The sequence below is a fragment of the Acanthochromis polyacanthus genome, chromosome 5 (assembly GCF_021347895.1).
Source record: "Acanthochromis polyacanthus isolate Apoly-LR-REF ecotype Palm Island chromosome 5, KAUST_Apoly_ChrSc, whole genome shotgun sequence".
NCBI lineage: Eukaryota > Metazoa > Chordata > Actinopteri > Pomacentridae > Acanthochromis > Acanthochromis polyacanthus.
The window spans coordinates 16,688,297-16,705,699 of NC_067117.1; the positions used below are offsets into that span (position 1 = coordinate 16,688,297).

At 40.1% G+C, this 17,403-nt stretch overlaps 2 protein-coding genes across 2 annotated transcripts; both read left to right on the forward strand.

Annotated features, from left to right (window-relative positions):
- The first annotated feature begins 1,329 nt into the window (after positions 1-1,329).
- Positions 1,330-7,764, forward strand: LOC110953453 (25-hydroxyvitamin D-1 alpha hydroxylase, mitochondrial). Its single transcript, XM_022197454.2, has 9 exons — positions 1,330-2,116; positions 2,616-2,806; positions 3,169-3,359; positions 4,215-4,415; positions 5,174-5,337; positions 5,421-5,587; positions 5,673-5,754; positions 5,910-6,107; positions 6,585-7,764. Exons 1-9 carry the CDS (start codon positions 1,886-1,888, stop codon positions 6,696-6,698), a joined length of 1,539 nt encoding a protein of 512 aa, XP_022053146.2. The 5' UTR covers positions 1,330-1,885; the 3' UTR covers positions 6,699-7,764.
- A 1,007-nt stretch (positions 7,765-8,771) lies between these two features.
- On the forward strand, positions 8,772-16,907 carry mcrs1 (microspherule protein 1). Its single transcript, XM_022197453.2, has 14 exons — positions 8,772-8,962; positions 10,799-10,956; positions 11,496-11,634; positions 11,718-11,882; positions 12,045-12,154; positions 12,264-12,372; positions 13,261-13,399; positions 13,669-13,744; positions 14,362-14,390; positions 15,304-15,396; positions 15,506-15,588; positions 15,725-15,812; positions 16,265-16,392; positions 16,501-16,907. The coding sequence occupies exons 2-14, from the start codon at positions 10,799-10,801 to the stop codon at positions 16,585-16,587; spliced, it is 1,404 nt and encodes a 467-aa protein (XP_022053145.1). The 5' UTR covers positions 8,772-8,962; the 3' UTR covers positions 16,588-16,907.
- Positions 16,908-17,403: the final 496 nt, after the last annotated feature.

The following is a 17,403-nucleotide window of genomic DNA, read 5'->3' on the forward strand; positions in this document are numbered from 1 at the left end:
CGTCTACTGTAACACAGGACCAAACTACCACTACTATACTCCTGTATGAATAATATGCAAGTCACTGTTATTCTGCTCATTGTTGGATGAGGAAAAAAAGTGGAATATGTCATTTCAGTAATGAGCTTTAGCAAGCTGAGACTCTAACTTAGACACGGACCAATAGTTCTTCCTTCTTCAGGTTATTTGCACACTCTTAGGATTGTAGCATTTGGCTAGCATATAATGCTCATAACATGTGATTGAACATGGTTCAGGTCTGGGGATAGGTAGCTGAGAGGATGATTATTAATCATCACTATATTTCACAGTGATTGCACTAAAACATCACAGAGAAAGGAAAGAACAATCTTTTAGTCATATAGGAAGTGAGTGATGTGTTGCTGTTTTTTTTGTTTTTTTTTTACTGGGAGATGGTCTAAGGGGAGCAACCCAGAAGATTGATGTATTTTGGTCACTTTGCTAATAAGGGGGATGGCATTCCCTCTCATTCCACCTTAAATCCCATTAGAGTGTGCTTCTTGGCACTAAACAGCAACCCAGATGTACTTCTTTAGTACTTGCAGGGCTTGCTGGCTTAAAATATTAGACGAAAAACGGCTTTAATCCTCCAGTTTATTGGAGGCAGTTTTAAAGGATGATACCTAAATGTATTCATCAGACATTCTGATCAGCTTTTTCTCTCTGTTTACCTTTCCAGAAATTGATTTTTACAAGGGTCTTTTCTTAGGCTTCCTGTGTTTGCATAAATGAATTCTATGACCTCTTTTGGATTCGTCAGTTAGCCATTGTTCTCATTTATTTCTGTCTATATTTTTTCATGCAACACACATGCAAAAATCATAAAGCTGATAAAATATGATTTTTCCCAATCAAGAGGCTTATTCTGTGAGCATTAAACCTGATTTAATGTGCCTTGATGGATACAGTAAGTTAACTGTAAATTTCCTGCTGAGATGAGACACGTTGGTCCCACTGGGAGTCCATGCCTGTCTGGCCTCACTATTCTTTGCCAGTCGGTCTGCTGTGTTTCTCTGAATCTGGGTGATCTAAGTTTTCTAGTTAGAGCATACGAAATGTGGGAGCAAATGTCAGAACAGATTCTGAGTACAGCCTCGGGGCAGTTACTTCACAGTCCACACACATGGTGCTTTGGACAAATTCCAGTTCAAATGAAATCAGGTCAGGATTTTCTCTCTCGCTAGGAAACCCACCAAGTCAGCAAAAGAATTTGTCATAGCTGGGTAAACAAAGTGCCACCAGGTCTGGAAAAGACAGAGACCATCTCTGCCTAGTTTTCCAATTTGGTGTGAAATAATGCTGCAGTGTTTGAGTCAGTGTAGGCCTGCAGGAGGCCTGTTTGGGATGTCTTATAGTTTCTGGGTCAGTGGGTCCCCCCCCCTGTCTTTTTAGGATGACTCTAACCTCCAGCCTTCTAATCACTTGGATGTACCTGGCCTCGTCCTTTCAGATAAATGGAATCTATAACATTGGACTTGTAAGCAGGTCTAAGCACACATTCAGTTTAAATATGTCAATCTGCTGGACGATCAGAGAGCAAAGTGCTTTACAGGGCCAGCGATAAGCCTGAGCACTAACTCAGAAGTCATGTATTATTTATCCAGGACTTCCACGTGTGCTGTCTCTGGGATGGTCTGACTTCAGCCTTCTGATTGGACACACCTTCTTCCCGACTCACGCCCTCGCAGTCTCATCCCTGTGGGGCGGGGCCAGGCCCGGTATCACACCCATGATTGGCCCAGAAAAAAGAACTTCATAGCTTTTTGTTCTCAGGGTTCGAGGAGCAGGTTGCGCGTTATAAATAGAGGCTGCAGCCGGGAAAATAAAATGAGCACCGATATCCGAGGGATCCGGTCAGCGCTCCATGATCTTTGTGAGAAGGATGTTGCAGCAAGCGCTTAAAGTGTCCGCCCGGAGCTCCTTCCCTCTGGTCAAGTGGATGGAGAGATGGGCTGAAGGAACAGCAGCAGCAGCAGCCGGGCAGGAGGGCACAAAGGCGCTGAGGACTCTCGACGACATGCCCGGACCGTCGGTCGCCAGCTTCGCTTGGGACTTATTTGCCAAACGGGGACTGTCACGGCTACACGAGATGCAGGTAAGACAATAAAGAGGCGCATAACACTGGAAAACGCAATGGAAATTCATAGGATGCATCACAGGGGAGTAAAAATATGTTTTCTTTGCATGTGTGTGGTTGCAGAGAAAAATCTTGAAAACACTGAAACTGCTCACTGATAAGTTTCCACACATTCAGAAATACTCACAATTTGTGTTTGAGATTTAGTTGTTTTAAAAAACTCTTCCCCTGTAAAATTTTTTTTTTTAAATATATAGAAAAAAATCAGCATTTCTAATAATTTGCTGGTCACAGTTTGTCTCTGTGTATATGCACTTTGAACTTCACACTTTAATATGTTAATTTAACCATCTGCCATAATTCCATGCATCTTCAGCGAAAATGAGCTGATATTTGTGCATTTCAAACGATTGCAGGCTTCTTATTTCTGCGAACTAAGTGCATCTAAAGATGATGCCAGACGTCTTGCAGCCTGCAGGGTTTCTAACCAGGTCAAGCCTTTTGTCTCATGTCCCAGCTGGAAGGAGTGAGGCGGTATGGCCCCATGTGGAAGGCCAGCTTTGGTCCCATCCTCACGGTTCATGTGGCAGACCCGGCGCTCATCGAGCAGGTCCTAAGGCAGGAGGGCCAGCACCCCATGCGCTCTAATCTCTCCTCCTGGAAGGACTACAGGAAGCTCAGAGGACATCACTATGGACTTCTGACATCGTGAGTGTCATTTTATCAACTCAAATTACATTTCTTCCATACTGTGTTTCAATTACCACCAGAAGCCTCCAAGACAATGTTAAACTGAATGTAAAATGCAGCAGTCACAGATCATTCTTTCAGCTTTGCTTGACTGATAGTAGAAATAGGAAAGACCAGAGCTGGAAGGTACTCAGTTGAACTAAAGTCTAAGATTTCACAAAGTGTAGCAGTGAGAAGGAAAACTTGCAAGAATTTAAATTATTTACTCTCTTCCTGAAAAATGTCTGCTGCCAACTTAGTTCCTAAATGCAAACGGTCTTGAGATGTTAGAGGAGCTGAACTGTATGTGCAGCTTTTTAATTGAATCTGTGTGTCTGTAGTGAAGGGGAGGAGTGGCAGAGGGTGAGGAGTCTCCTGGGGAAGCACATGCTGCGGCCCAAAGCGGTGGAAGCTTACGACAAAATGATGAACAGCGTCATCAGTGACCTCATTGCCAAACTTCGCCTCAGCAGACGTCCTCAAGGCCTCGTCACTGACATCGCCAGCGAGTTCTATCTCTTCGGCCTCGAGGGTGAGGTTTCATGCTGTTTGAGGTTGCAGCGATACCATGCATCACTACAACCATGTAAACAGCGGTAATTGGGGCCAGATGCATGCAGGGATATTGTGTGATATCACTGACTTTTTAAGCACACATGCTTGTCAAAGCCCGGCCTGTCTTAATAGCTTCAACATTTCCATCATAGATCAACGAGTAACCTTCATCTCACCTTTGCGGTCCTTTGCTAAAGTTTGAAATACTCCAATATAGAAATACAAGTAAAGTCATATTTAATCATAAATAAAGAAGTATTACCGGATAAACTGAGATATCAGACTTTCACATCATTTTGTGCACAGCGTTTTCCTGTTAGAGCTGGTTTACATGGAGATACATCTACTGAAATTCCTCTGCCAGATTTTCTCAGACTAAACACGGCTTTAATCAAATGACTGCGTTCGGATGCGTAACTCTCAAACGTTTACTTTACTGTCGTCACTGTTTTCATACTATTGAATGAAAGTAGCATATAGACACGAACACTGATGAGAAATGGCTCATCCTGCCAAAATTCCCATTTCTAATGACTTCTTATGCAATATTATAAAAAGCCATCAGTGAGACCCTTTTGTCTTAGTCATTTCTGCAAGAGCCAGATATAAATATTGAAAAGTTTGTGTACATCAAGCATATAGTCGTTACTGAAAAGTGTTTTTTCCCCCCCCCCGGCTCTTAAATTTTAGTTGTATCAAGTGTCCAAGACAGCAATAGAGCCTCTTGACCATATTGTTAGCAGTCAGTGCTAAGAACTTTTAAGTACAATTTTATCAAAACATGCTTTTCTTCTTCTTCTAATGTACTTTGTGTTTTCTGTGTTTTTAACAGGGATTTCATCAGTGTTGTTTGAATCCAGAATCGGTTGCCTTGATGAGGTTGTTCCTGAAGAGACGGAGCGCTTCATTCAGTCGATTAGGACCATGTTTGTGATGACGCTTCTCACCATGGCCATGCCCAGCTGGATGCACCAGGTGTTCCCTAAACCCTGGAACGTCTTTTGTCAGTGCTGGGACTACATGTTTGAATTTGGTAGGTTATTTCTCCTCATACAACATTTGAATTTGGCAGTAAAATATGTCCCCACTTGGAAAGAATTTTAGTGAAAATGTAAAATAAAATAGCGCTGTGTCGAACAATCATTCTTTTCGAGTACAAAAAAAGGAGGATATGATGAAAAAAGACGTTAAAGTGCACAAACATCAACGGAATATCAAACATATTTTGTAAAAACGTGCACCAGCGGGGAGATTCAGCAGATTCTAGCGGATATTATAAAGAAGCTGTGGCTATACTCAAGGCTTGGAGATGCATTACACTAGCTAGCACTACAACATGTACTCAAATAAACACGGAGGCAGAACGTACTGTTTTTCTTTCCACACTTGATGTAATTAGATTTTCACTCTCCTCACTTAGCATTGGCTGCTGCTGGTTTCCACTCAGCACTGGGTTCCTACTCATTCTTACGGTACATTCAGACTTATGCCGATCCGAGACATCAAACATGTTTAAAATATTCATGCAGGTCCAAGCTAGATCAGAAGGTTGGAGATTAAAGTCTTTAACCCTCACGCATGACAAGATCATCTGCAACGAGCGTGAAGCATTCAACTGCAATTAATGCGTGGTTTTAGGCACTTTTTAAGAAGGATGACTTGATCAAAAATTGCGGCCAGAAAGCTTTAGGACTTACCCCTGTGTGTCAGGATGCTTTAGCGAATCTTTGCGTTTATTTGTACTTGCACATCGTAGCTTGTATGCAATAATGACATCTGATCTCTCTGCAGCGAAAGGCCACATTGACCAAAGTCTGACGGCCGAAGAGGAGAAGGTCATCCGAGGAGAGAAGGTGGAGGGCCGATATCTCACCTATTTCTTGTCGCAGACCGGGATGCCCATGAAGACCGTCTACAGCAACATCACAGAGCTGCTTCTTGCAGGCGTTGACACAGTAAGGATGACTGCTCTGCCATCTTTTTATACCGCTTTTAGTCCAACCGGAAGTTAAAACTGGCCGCCCCTGTGTCGTTTCAGATCTCCAGCACTATGTCCTGGTCGTTGTACGAACTATCCAGACACCCAGAAGTGCAGAAGAAGCTCCGGGAGGAGGTGTTAACTGTACTGGAGGGTCGAAGAATGCCAGAGGCTGCAGATGTGGCCCGCATGCCTCTCCTGAAGGCCACAGTCAAAGAAGTTCTCAGGTATAGTTCTAAAGGGTCGGATATTTGAAGACACTTTCAATCTTCAAATTTAATTTTGCTAAAAATGTTTAAAAAAAAATTTCAGGTTGTATCCTGTTATTCCTGCTAATGCAAGAGTCATTACAGAAAGAGACATCCAAGTTGGAGGCTACCTCATCCCTAAAAATGTGAGTCTTAGCAGCATTTGTTTGAATTAAGGATAGAGATATATGTAACTAGTTCACTATCGAGATCAAAGTTCATGTCATCACTCTAGCAGGAGCTTTTAGTTTGGTCTGAATGCATGAATGAAAGAACGTGACCATGAAATCTTCCCATCTAGACTCTGATCACGCTGTGCCACTTTGCAACATCACGGGATCCAGCAGTGTTTCCGAATCCAGATGATTTCCAGCCCTGTCGATGGCTGAACAAGGACCAGACTCACCACCCGTATGCCTCCGTGCCCTTCGGTGTGGGAAAACGCAGCTGCATCGGACGCCGCATCGCCGAGCTGGAGCTCTATCTTGCAATAGCCAGGGTGAGTTGGCTTGACTTGATCTTTTTTTTTTTTTTAAAGGTTTTAAAAGGAGATCATTTGTGATATGACTCTTGTAATTGTTACAGTTACGGTGTACCATCTTCAGCAGGAACTGAATGTTTGATTATCTTTTGAGATAAAAACAGTTACATATGTATGTATAATAGAAATATCACATTTTAGGATATACTGTGATTGTTTGAATTATTTAACAAGTAGTTTAAATAGTGTTTGGTTTAATACAGTTTGTCACAAACTGCAGTATTTCTAGCAAATCCTCTTGCCACACTTGGTCTTGGAATAATGCAAGAAAGTAAAAGAAGGAGCTTTAAACAGTTGTGCAAATCCAGCTCCTAATTAATTAATTTGATTAGTTAATCCAGAGATTTCCCAGTCACTACCCAGCACTTGATTTTTTTTTTCTTCATTTCAATCACCCAGCTCTTAATCTGTTCTCTCTGTTTCTGGTCTCATTAGATCCTTATAGAGTTTGATGTGAATCCAGACCCAGAGGTAGTTTCTGTGAAACCCATGACAAGGACGCTTCTAGTTCCTGAAAATGTCATCAGCCTCCAGTTTAGTGAACGATGACCCACTCTCCTGAGCTGATCAGTTACGTGAATGTGAACGTGAGTCCCTCGGCAGTAGGAAGGACTAGCGGACGCCGTTATCACAGGAACCGTGAGCTTGTTGCACGCAGCCGTTCATGTCAGAGCGGACCTTCAACCTTCAACACAACGAATCCCAAACCTCTCCACACCTGCAGTCTATCTTGTCCAGGTCGATATGTGGAGAAGGACAAGTCAAAAAAGGATGAAGAGGGGCATACAGCTCATCAGTCAGAGATTTCACAGGGAGAGGTGTTGCAACCAATTTAACACTGTTTTTACTAAAGATGATCACCGCTGATTGCTTATTTGCACACAGGCCAAGAGCAAACAAGTGATCTCCTTGTGCACTGTTCAACAAATGGTCCTCATTTTGAGTCAGACCATGTTACATTTCATGGAATCTGACACAACGTGACAGTTTTCAAAACAGATTTTCCCTGAATCTGGTATCCCCTTCCTGAATCTGATTATGAACCATGATCTTGTGCACTCTTAAAAAAAACATAGAATCAGCAATCTCCTGCGTGTCCTGATCGTGCAAACATTTTATTTCAAGAGCGCTTCTGTATTTGTTCAGTATATTGAGAGGCACAGAGTATTAGAGGAGCTTCAGAGTGGCACATGGAGCAACTGTTTCTCATATTTTCAGCTCTGACTGAGCTGCTGTGAGGGTGCTGTGTAGATATGATGTCCTCTATAGTGTGTTTTAAAAGGGGGGACAGACTTCTAGTTACGGGTTCCTTAAAGAAAAGGCAGCTGTTGAAATTATTACTGTATACCAAGATGTAGTGCCAATGAAATCCCAAACATAGGCTACTCCGCACTGAGGCTTTGTAAATCTGTATATATTGGCTTCAGTTCAGCAGTGCTACACAATGTGAGTTCATCTGTCTTTAGTTTGTTTTTTTTATTTACATCTAAACCCACTATGAGTGATTTGACATAAATTTGTAAATAATAGGCTTCAGGATCTGAATTTTATTTATTCTAATTTAGCTCATTTTGAAACAGTTACTGTAAGTGTCAATAAAAAGTTTCATGCTGGATCTCTGCCTGTTTGTTGATTTAATTTCCCCTTACTAATGAGAATCCTGTTTATAGCAGTAATATCACCTGTTTCTGTGATACCCCTCTGTCACGACTTAGCATTTAAGGCGGCTTTACCATCAGCTGCATCAGATTAGGTATTAAACCGATCAAACATGTTTCCAATTGGCGTTGGTTTGATACCGGTAAGCAACCCCTTGGCATGTATGCAACAGCTTTTTCAAACGTTTACAAGAAATGCAATGCTGAGTATCAAAGTTCCTGTGTGATATGACCATGTGAACTGGCGCAGAGTAAGCCGTGCTGCAGCAGCTGTGGGTCGATAAGTTGGACCAAGTTACTGCTTCGCACGTTGCGTCAACCAGATCATGGTAATCCTCGGAACTTCAGTAGAAATCAACTGGACATAGGCAAGAAATTGAAGAGAAATCAATATTTTACTGTAAAATAAAATGCAAATTGCAGAAACGACACTGGATCTGAGAGAAATTTTGCTTTTGTTACCCTGTATTTTGAGATCCCTCTTGGAAAACAAACCAGTGAGGTGTGGTCTGTTAGGAGAAAAATGCAAATAATTCTCATATTAAGGCTGCTTATCTTTAATGGTCTCTTGGACTCTTGGATAATAATTATTAGTATTAACAATAATAGTAGTAGTAGTAGTAGTCGTAACATTATTATAGCGTTATTGATGTAGATGCGTTATAGAGACAGAGTTAACTTTAAACCAATAAAGTCAATAAATGTTATTTATAATGTAAACCTCTATGGTTGTGTAAATATCACCGGTCTGTAACACATCTACAGAAAAGAACTGGCTTTAACCTTGTCAAAAAAAATTAAGTAGCCTACCACTGGAAAAAGAAGCAACAGCAATAACAAAAAACAAAACACCCAAACACCACCAAAACAAAAACGTATAAATTCAACTCATATTCAGAAACACCGGGTCTGTGTCATTCCAGTCCAGCAGGGGGCGGTAATCAACCGTTGGGCTGTTTGGTGAAACCACACAGGAAGAAAACAACAGTTTAGCTGAGCGGCTAATGCTAACAAGGCGGAACACCACAGCATGGAACACAGTAGTTCGAGTTAGCCATGTAGCCGAAACAGCGTATTAATACAAACACATAAACATAATATACAGGCTCAGTTCAACGGATTAAATTCCACAGCTACGGAAAATACCCAGGAAAGGTGAGTCTTAAGACAGAGTAGCTGGTTGTATTAGCTCGTTGATCAACCGAAGGCCGCTAACAGAAGAGCACTATGCTGGCTAAGCTAATATCAGCCAGCCAGCAAAAACGAACGTTATTTGGATTAAATCATTCTGTTGAGCCAAACAGAAGGAAGTGAAACATTGTTTAAACTATCGATATTGACTGCCAGTTACATATATATTACTTAATATGGTATTTTGAAGGCAGCAGGACAGGCCCTGTGGCTCACATGACATGTAAACAAAGGTATCGGAAAGCTAACTTGGCTCCCGACTCTCATAACATTAACAGTAACACAACTGTTGGGAAATGCATTTAATACAGTATGTTAAAGTAAAATTGTGCGTAACGTAGTTAAATCCGGATCACAGTCCGTTTGTCTGATTTTAACTTCGTTTTCAATAGATCTGAACGAATTTTGGGAACATTTCCAATAGTTATGTTGCTGACAGATATTGTGATTTGTGATTTATTTATTAGAGCTTCAGCTCAGTAAATCTTTGTAATGGATTTTAAGCATGTGATGGGTCATTACCACACGAGACACCTTGCTCTGTATTCTCTCAGAACATAAACACATAAAATGCTTCAGACATGTATTTATTTTTGCTTTATCAATGACATAGGAGATAAACCAATAATCACAAAAGCTGTGATTGTGTTAAGATAAATACATACATTACCAATGAAGTAATTCCAACAACAAAATAATAGGACCTTTCTGTAAATTGTCATTGAAACGGATGGGTCGTTCATGGATCAGGAGCAGCATCTTAAGTATTGCACATTTCAAACTGTGATTTCAAATTGAGGAAAATATGTAGGCTTAGCTTTCAGTTTAATTAACATACAAGTATAACATTAGTGTTTCCACAGTGTTATTTCAATATTTACTTGTCATATGAAGCTAAGCTAATCATGAGACATAAATTCATTTATTGTTCATTGATATTTTCAGCTAATTTCAAAATATGTTGCAATAAATAGTGTTGAGATTCTGAATCTTAGGGGGGTTTGTTGTTTTGTTTTGTTTTTTTATTATCGAATTATATAATATTACCCAAAGTAAATTTAGAAGTCAAACAAAACAAAATCAACGACAACTAAACTTAAATTGTGCTTCACTGTTGAATTGAAAGCAATACGTACAGATTGGTACCATGTTTTCCTTCTGACTCAGCCCATAATTACACAAACCTGTGATGCCACCTGCTCTTTCAAAAAAAGGTAAAGCTGCTCTTGGATTGAAATTGTGGGCAGCCACAAGTACTGTCAGAGTGTAGCTCCGCTGAGAGCTCCCACATATCAAATGAAGATATTCACCGAACCAGAAAGACACGGAGACTGTAACTTTTTACTTGCAAGGGTAACAGCACAGTGTAACAAGACACATTAGTGCGAGCTACAAAGACTGCTCCCATACGAAGTTTATTTTATACACAAGCAGAAACGAAAACATAGCATAAGATAAGAAATAGCTCGAGTTACACAAGGGGGTGTGCTAAGCTGTAAGAGTGGAAATATACTGACTAGAGGAGCAAGATGTGTGTGTGTGGGTATGTAATGAAGATTATTCTATAAAGACACTATATACAATCAGTTAATGCCCTAGGGCTTGATTATGATAAATATATTCTCAAATTCAACTCTAACAAGTACAGAGTGATGAACAGGGCTGCACTGTGAAGCTAAGTTTAAGGTTCATAGTGTGAGGCACAGAAAGGCTGTCAAGTTTTACCATCTCTGGAGTCTTGATGCTCTGAGAAATGCTTCAGCTATTCCCTAATGTGCTTCCTGATCCTGATGTGAACAGATGCAGGCCGGTGATCCTGTGGTCGGTGCGGCAATGGGAGTAGCTGGTGCTCAGAGTCGATCAGAGGATGAGGAGTCTCTTGGAGTAAAAGACGTGAAAAGGACGGCAACACAAGCGTTTGGCAGCGGTGTTGTTCCCAAACGCAGAAGTTCATCCAGGTTTGAGTCATACTCTACTACACTGAATTAGTCTAGCAGTAAATAGGCGTGTGGTTTGTTGGAAGTAAAAGGAAATACATCTGTTGTGCTGCTTGATGCTGTTTTAAATACCTAATGTTGTATCGAGGAGTGCAATAAAAAGCAACTGGACTTTAAGGTTGTTGCTGATGTTTTGTTTCTCATCCAAGAGGCGTCTTTTTAACTGAAGAACCAGATACAATGCAGCCTAATTTTTTTGATGCAGCTTCGTCATGAAAGAGCTTCCTTCTTTTTCAGTGTTACATTCATAATATTACTTCCAGACATCACTGTGACAGTGCCTAGTACCTTGTTGTTGTGTTCAATTGGCTGCCAGACCTGAAAATTCAGCAAGAACCTAAAAGAAAAGTCGTTTTTTTTTTTGTTTTTTTTTTACTGAAGCTCCTAGGATTACAATGATCTGGATGACTGAGAATCTACATGTCAATTTGTTTCTCAGTTGTAAACCTGTAAATATTTAATAAGTTATTGTATACATTTCTACACTATCATATCCTTAGGTCTATAAAGAGAAAGAAGTTTGACGATGAGCTGGTGGAGAGCAGTCTTGTGAAGTCGTCCAGCAGAGTGAAAGGCCCTCCCGTCATAGAACCTGTCCGCTGTTCAGGGAGTGAACCTTCATCCAGTGAGAAAAAGAAGGTATGAAGGACAAAAAAAGACAAAGTTTTGGAGAATCTCTTGACCAAGATTTGATGAATATTGTTTGTTTCTTTACGCGACAGGTGACAAAATCAGGAACCGCTCTCACACCACCTCTCACAATGGTAATAAATCCTGCACCTATGACCAAAAGAGTGAAGAAAAGCAAGCAGCCTTTACATATCACTAAAGACTTGGGACGATGGAAACCTACAGATGACCTGCTGCTAATAAATGCAGTGTTGCAGGTAAGCAGTACAAAAAATGAAGATCATTGGCAAACAGTCATCATCAGTGTTCTGGGTTAATGTGATTTCTTTATTGCTTCTGTCAGTTGATGATTTAAGACGTCAGTGTGGGTTGTACACACCATCAACCTTGTGTGTTTGATTTTCTGTGTTTGTCTCCAGACCACTGATCTAACTTCTGTTCATCTGGGGGTCAAGTTCAGCTGTCGTTTCACTTTGCGGGAAATTAAAGAGAGGTGGTACGCTTTGCTGTACGATCCTGTCATCTCAAAGTAAGAAACACAGAGTAACTTTGCACTGTTTGTCCTGTTCACTTCTTGTTGACACTACTATTATTGAATTTTCTCTTAAGCGCGCTCTTGCTTTTGTCTGTCTGCGCAGGCTGGCGTGGCAGGCCATGCGGCAGCTTCACCCAGAGGCAATAGCAGCGATCCAAAGCAAAGCTCTCTTCAGTCAGGCTGAGGAGACACTGCTGGCAAAGATTGGTTCAGTGAGTGACATTAATACTATATCAGCAGTTCAGGTCAGTTTTTAATGCTGACAGAGAGACACATTGTGGGTAAAGAAAGTGAGGAAAGAGAATTTACCCAGCACTACTGACTTGTTTTAAGATAATATAAGATAGATAATCCATTATTACTCCCCCGTCAGAGGACATTTTCAGTGTTACAACAGCAAACGTCTTTCAGAGCAGCTCTAACCATATGTAAAGTAATGTCAATAATTATAATAACAATAATATGTACAATATACAAGAATGAAAAATGAATAAATATAGTACTATTACACAATAAGGGACATCAGCATAAAGTGGCTTGTGGAATAAATGTAACTGTAAAAGTGCAAAAAATGACAGCAGTGCAAGAATGTAAGATTTTACCATGATTTAAGATGCTATGATATAGTCCAGTTTATGTTAGCATCAGCCAGTGATGTAATGTTGTACAGTCTTACAGCAGATGGGATGAAGGTCCTGCGATAGCGCTTCCTCTTGCAGGGTGTTTGTCTCAGTCTGCTGCTGAAAGAGCTGCTTAAAGACCCCACAGTGTCCTGCAGTGGGTGGGTGGGATTGTCCATGATGGATGTGAGCTTTGCCAACATCCTCCTCTCACCCACCTCCTCTGTGGAGTCCAGGGAGCAGTCCAGGACAGAACCGGCTCTCCAGACCAGTCTGTTCAGTCTCTTTCTGTCCCTTTCAGTGCTCCCCGCTCCCCAGCAGACCACTGCATAGAAAGGAAAAGATTTTTCTAGATGTTGAGCAATTGGTCTTTAGAAGATTTGTGTTGTTTACCAACTCTAGGCACACAGATTTCCTTTAGAATAGACACGTGACCATTACATTCACAAGACGGATTGTGTTATGTTTCCCTCTATACAGACTAGTCAGCCCAAACTGGATGTTTTCCAGGAGCTTCTGAGCAAACATCCCGGTGTCTTTCACCCATCTCGCACTCCCAAGAGCTTGCTGGTCCACTGGCAGCTGCTAAAACAGTACTACTTACTGGATGACCAGAGTGGTGAGTTACATTACCCACACATTTTAACCAAGCGAAAGCCATTTGTTAACACAGTTTGATTTAATGGGCACCTAAAAACAATACAGCTTTGACCTTTCAAGTGGAAAATAGGGTAGCTAACGTGACACTCAGAATGGATGAACATTTTTCGTTTTGGCATGTCTATTGTTGGAAATGAAGAATATCTCTGTAAAATATATCACTATAAAATGATGAGTGTAACATGAGTTGTAATTGATGACATTGTTGGCTGTGATTGTGCGTTGCAGTGCAGCCCCTTCCTAAAGGTGACCAAGTCCTCAACTTCTCTGATGCTGAGCAGATGGTTGATGATGTAAAGTTAAAGTAAGCTTGCCTTTTATTTTGTAACATTCAAGTTTTAACTGCTCGTGACATTTCAGGATACAGCGGTCCCTCGCCATATCGTGGTTCAGTTTTCATGGTCTAACTGTGTTGTGCATTTTTAAATTGTATTTAGAATAGAGGGATTATGCCATATATCAGTATTTTTGTATATTTATTATTATTTATTATTATATTTCTTATATTAGAGTAGTAGATCGAAATAAAATGCGTAGCCTACAGCGCTGGGTGCTGATTGGATCAGCGACCGTAGCATCATCATCATCATCATCATCATCAGTACTGCACAGCTAATCCATCATCATCTTCATTTATGTTGTAGTATATTCACTGGGAAGTACCAGTATAGAAGGTTTAAGAGTGTAGGAAGTGTTTCTAAGAGTGTGGGAAGGGTTCATAAAACCTTAAAATATATATAAATAATAAAATAAATATGGTCGTGGATTTTGGCCTATCACGGGAGGGATTGGAACGTCGCCCCCGCCATAGACCAGGGACCACTGTACAGTAAATAACCTGATTTTTCCATCCTCTGACTAAGTATTGTGTGACCAATGACTTAAAAGCCCTAACCAAGTTTACTGTGTCTTTTCATACAGGGAGAGCAGAGATGAGGTGTTGGAACATGGTGAGAAATCTGATTGTGAAGACGCACATGTATTGCAATTCATTTTACATCAATGTGTGACTGAAGAATTAACTTCAGATGCTTCATGATGATTTTGATTTCATAGTTTGACCTGGTAGTGATGGTTTTGGTGATTTTCAGCTCACGAGTCTAAATTTCCATCTTCAAATTTACATCTTGTTCAACAGCATTTAAAGAGTTCTCTAGTAAATTAAAGTATAGCATGATTTTTAAAACAAGTTCAGCCTGTGTCCTCCATTTCAAAAGTTAGTTTTAAATTACATTTAGTATTGTTTTTGGTTGCACGAACAATCTTCATTCCCTGCTCTGTCCTGTTCACACAGTCTCAGTGACACTAAGATAGTCATAGTCAATCAGTTTGAGCAGTCAAAACATGATAAATAGTTATGAATTAAATCACAATCCTGCATATTCCTACTTTTTTATTTACAGTAATGTACAGTAAATATTTTCATTAAGGGAAACAAATTGATAACCTGGCTGTTGTCTGCATGTCTTTAGAGTCACAGTGTCGTAAAGTCAGGCAGAGAATAGATTTTATTCTGAGTGACGATGAATGTGCCTTATGTAACATTTAAATGTGAAGACAAAGATCAGCATTTTAGTTCTTCCATTGATGAGTGATGGATCGTGAAAGTGGCAATATTACTAAAAAAAAAGTGCTGTAGTAACAAACTATTATCCCACCAGGATTTTGAATCAGATATTATTGTGCTTTGATATTCTCTTTGTTGTCACCTGAAAGGAAACTGCATGTTAGATTTTTTCCTTCAGGCTTAGCATTAGGAGAGAAACTCTGCAAGTTAGGTTCAGTCAGTTAGCGTGGAGACTGTCTCATCACTAATGTACTTCCTGAAATAAACCCTCGGTTTACATCTTTGTCCCCTTTCAGAGCTGATGATTTCTGATCGTCATCAGAAAAGGGAGATCAGACAGTTGGAGCAGGAGTTGCCTCGATGGCAGGTTCTTGTGGATAGTATCACAGGTATGTAAACTTCTACGCATCAAGAACAAGCAGCTGTTCTATCTATATTTGTTTTGAGGATTTTTGATTCGTAAAGCTCAGTTGTGTTCATGTGTTTCTGCTGCACCAGGGATGAGCATGCCCGACTTCGACAACCAGACGCTGGCAGCGCTACGAGGGAGAATGGTGCGCTACCTCATGAGATCGCGGGAGGTAAGCAGTTTTTCAGTGTGATTACAGAGCAGCAATGTTGAGGTATCAAAAAAAACTTCTCAATGGAAGCAGTGAACTGAATTTCTATTTGTGAAGATGTTTGATGTTAGTCTTCTTTTCGTTTATGTTCACACAGATTACATTGGGACGAGCAACCAAGGACAAACAGATAGATGTCGATCTTTCACTAGAGGGACCAGCCTGGAAAATATCAAGAAAACAAGGTGACTGAACTCATATATTCTCCCAAAACAATGTTCTTAAATGATTAACTGTTTCTGAGAGAATGTAAACGGCAGAACAGAAACCAGTGAAACTTTTCCACAGTTGTTTTTGCAGCATTTGAGCATATATATTTATACTTATTTATACTTATATATTTAAATGTGTTTATAGGTATAAGGAAAACTCAGATAAAAGGGTAGCAGTGTCTTTTATATTTTTTAAAGTGTTTGCTCACAATTCTGTCAGTCAACTCATGAGCATTTCATTAAAATACAGACACATATATGTGAGGTTTGAATTATCCAGGCTTGTATAAAGAGTGTAACCATTTATTTCTTTCATGGATCGTATTGTCATTTTGAATTTTATTGTGCATCCCTTTGATGCTGCTGGCTACCAATACTGAGTCAATCATTTTGATTTACATGACCTTTACTGTTTGTGTTGACAGGAATTATTAAATTGAAAAATAATGGTGATTTCTTCATCGCCAACGAGGGCAGACGGCCCATCTACATAGATGGCAGACCAGTCTTGTCGGGAAATAAATGGAAATTAAACAACAACTCTGTGGTGGAGGTGTGTATGCGTGTTAACACACAAGTTGTGTGTCACTCAAACAACTGTGACATATTTCAGTGATACTGGGTGAGAAATGTCCCTCAAAGCTTGTATCTGTCTCTTCAGATTGCAGGTCTTCGCTTTGTGTTTCTAATTAACCTGGAACTCATCTCACTAATAAAAGCTGAAGCAGCCAAGATGACGCAGCAGTGAATGTCAGCCATCCAGCAGGAGAACCGGTCTGTAGCAGGCAGTATGTGTAGAACAGCGGATACAAATGCTCTGGTGAGGCACAGCAGTGCTCCAGAGAACTGGACCGACAACGGTGGTGTTACCCATAAACGCGAAATGTGAAGGTTAAACAGACTACAGCTGAATTCTGGAGCAGAATAGTTTTACTCAGTGTGTGGATATTTCATGTTATAACACAGACACTCTCATGGTAGAGCCTTGTTTTTTTTCCAGTTTTTCAGAACATTATATTTAAATCCTGTAGCAAAGCTTTTTTCACAATATTAAACTTGTATACACAATGTCCTGATGCTTCGTTCAGTTCACTTGAGGTCTGATGTACTGGGAAAAAAACACTTCAATGGGAAGAACAGCACATAAAGTTTTCCAAATGAATTCAGTAATTTGTCTAGTTGGATACAAGAAGGGAACAAAAATGAATTATCAACACTTGTGGAGATTCCACAAAAGGACTTTAGGCATCATTTGACTTTTTGGTATATGTTTGGTTTGTTTGGTTCGATATGTTATGACTCTTACTCATTTAGAACTAAGACAAAAGTAAAGTTGAAGTGTAGTCTGAACTGCAGCAGATTTTAGATAAGGAGATAGTTTATTAATCCCGAGGGAAATTCAAGTGTTCAGCAGCTTACATACAGCAACAAAAATAATAAAAAGGCAGGACAGACATTAACATTGAGGTTTAGTATATACTCTAAAAACCATGGTGTACAATACTATAATAAAATCTATAGAGTACTAAATGTAATTAAAATTCACTATATAATATTTACACAT

Bases quoted from the DNA above. Each gene is read 5' to 3' on its own strand.
- mcrs1 (XM_022197453.2), top strand. From the start codon at position 10,799: ATGCAGGCCGGTGATCCTGTGGTCGGTGCGGCAATGGGAGTAGCTGGT. The intron at 13,745-14,361 runs GTAAGCTTGCCT...CTTTTCATACAG, and splicing joins GTTGATGATGTAAAGTTAAA to GGAGAGCAGAGATGAGGTGT. The intron at 15,589-15,724 runs GTAAGCAGTTTT...ATGTTCACACAG, and splicing joins ACCTCATGAGATCGCGGGAG to ATTACATTGGGACGAGCAAC.
- LOC110953453 (XM_022197454.2), top strand. From the start codon at position 1,886: ATGATCTTTGTGAGAAGGATGTTGCAGCAAGCGCTTAAAGTGTCCGCC. The intron at 2,117-2,615 runs GTAAGACAATAA...CTCATGTCCCAG, and splicing joins CACGGCTACACGAGATGCAG to CTGGAAGGAGTGAGGCGGTA. The intron at 2,807-3,168 runs GTGAGTGTCATT...GTGTGTCTGTAG, and splicing joins CACTATGGACTTCTGACATC to TGAAGGGGAGGAGTGGCAGA.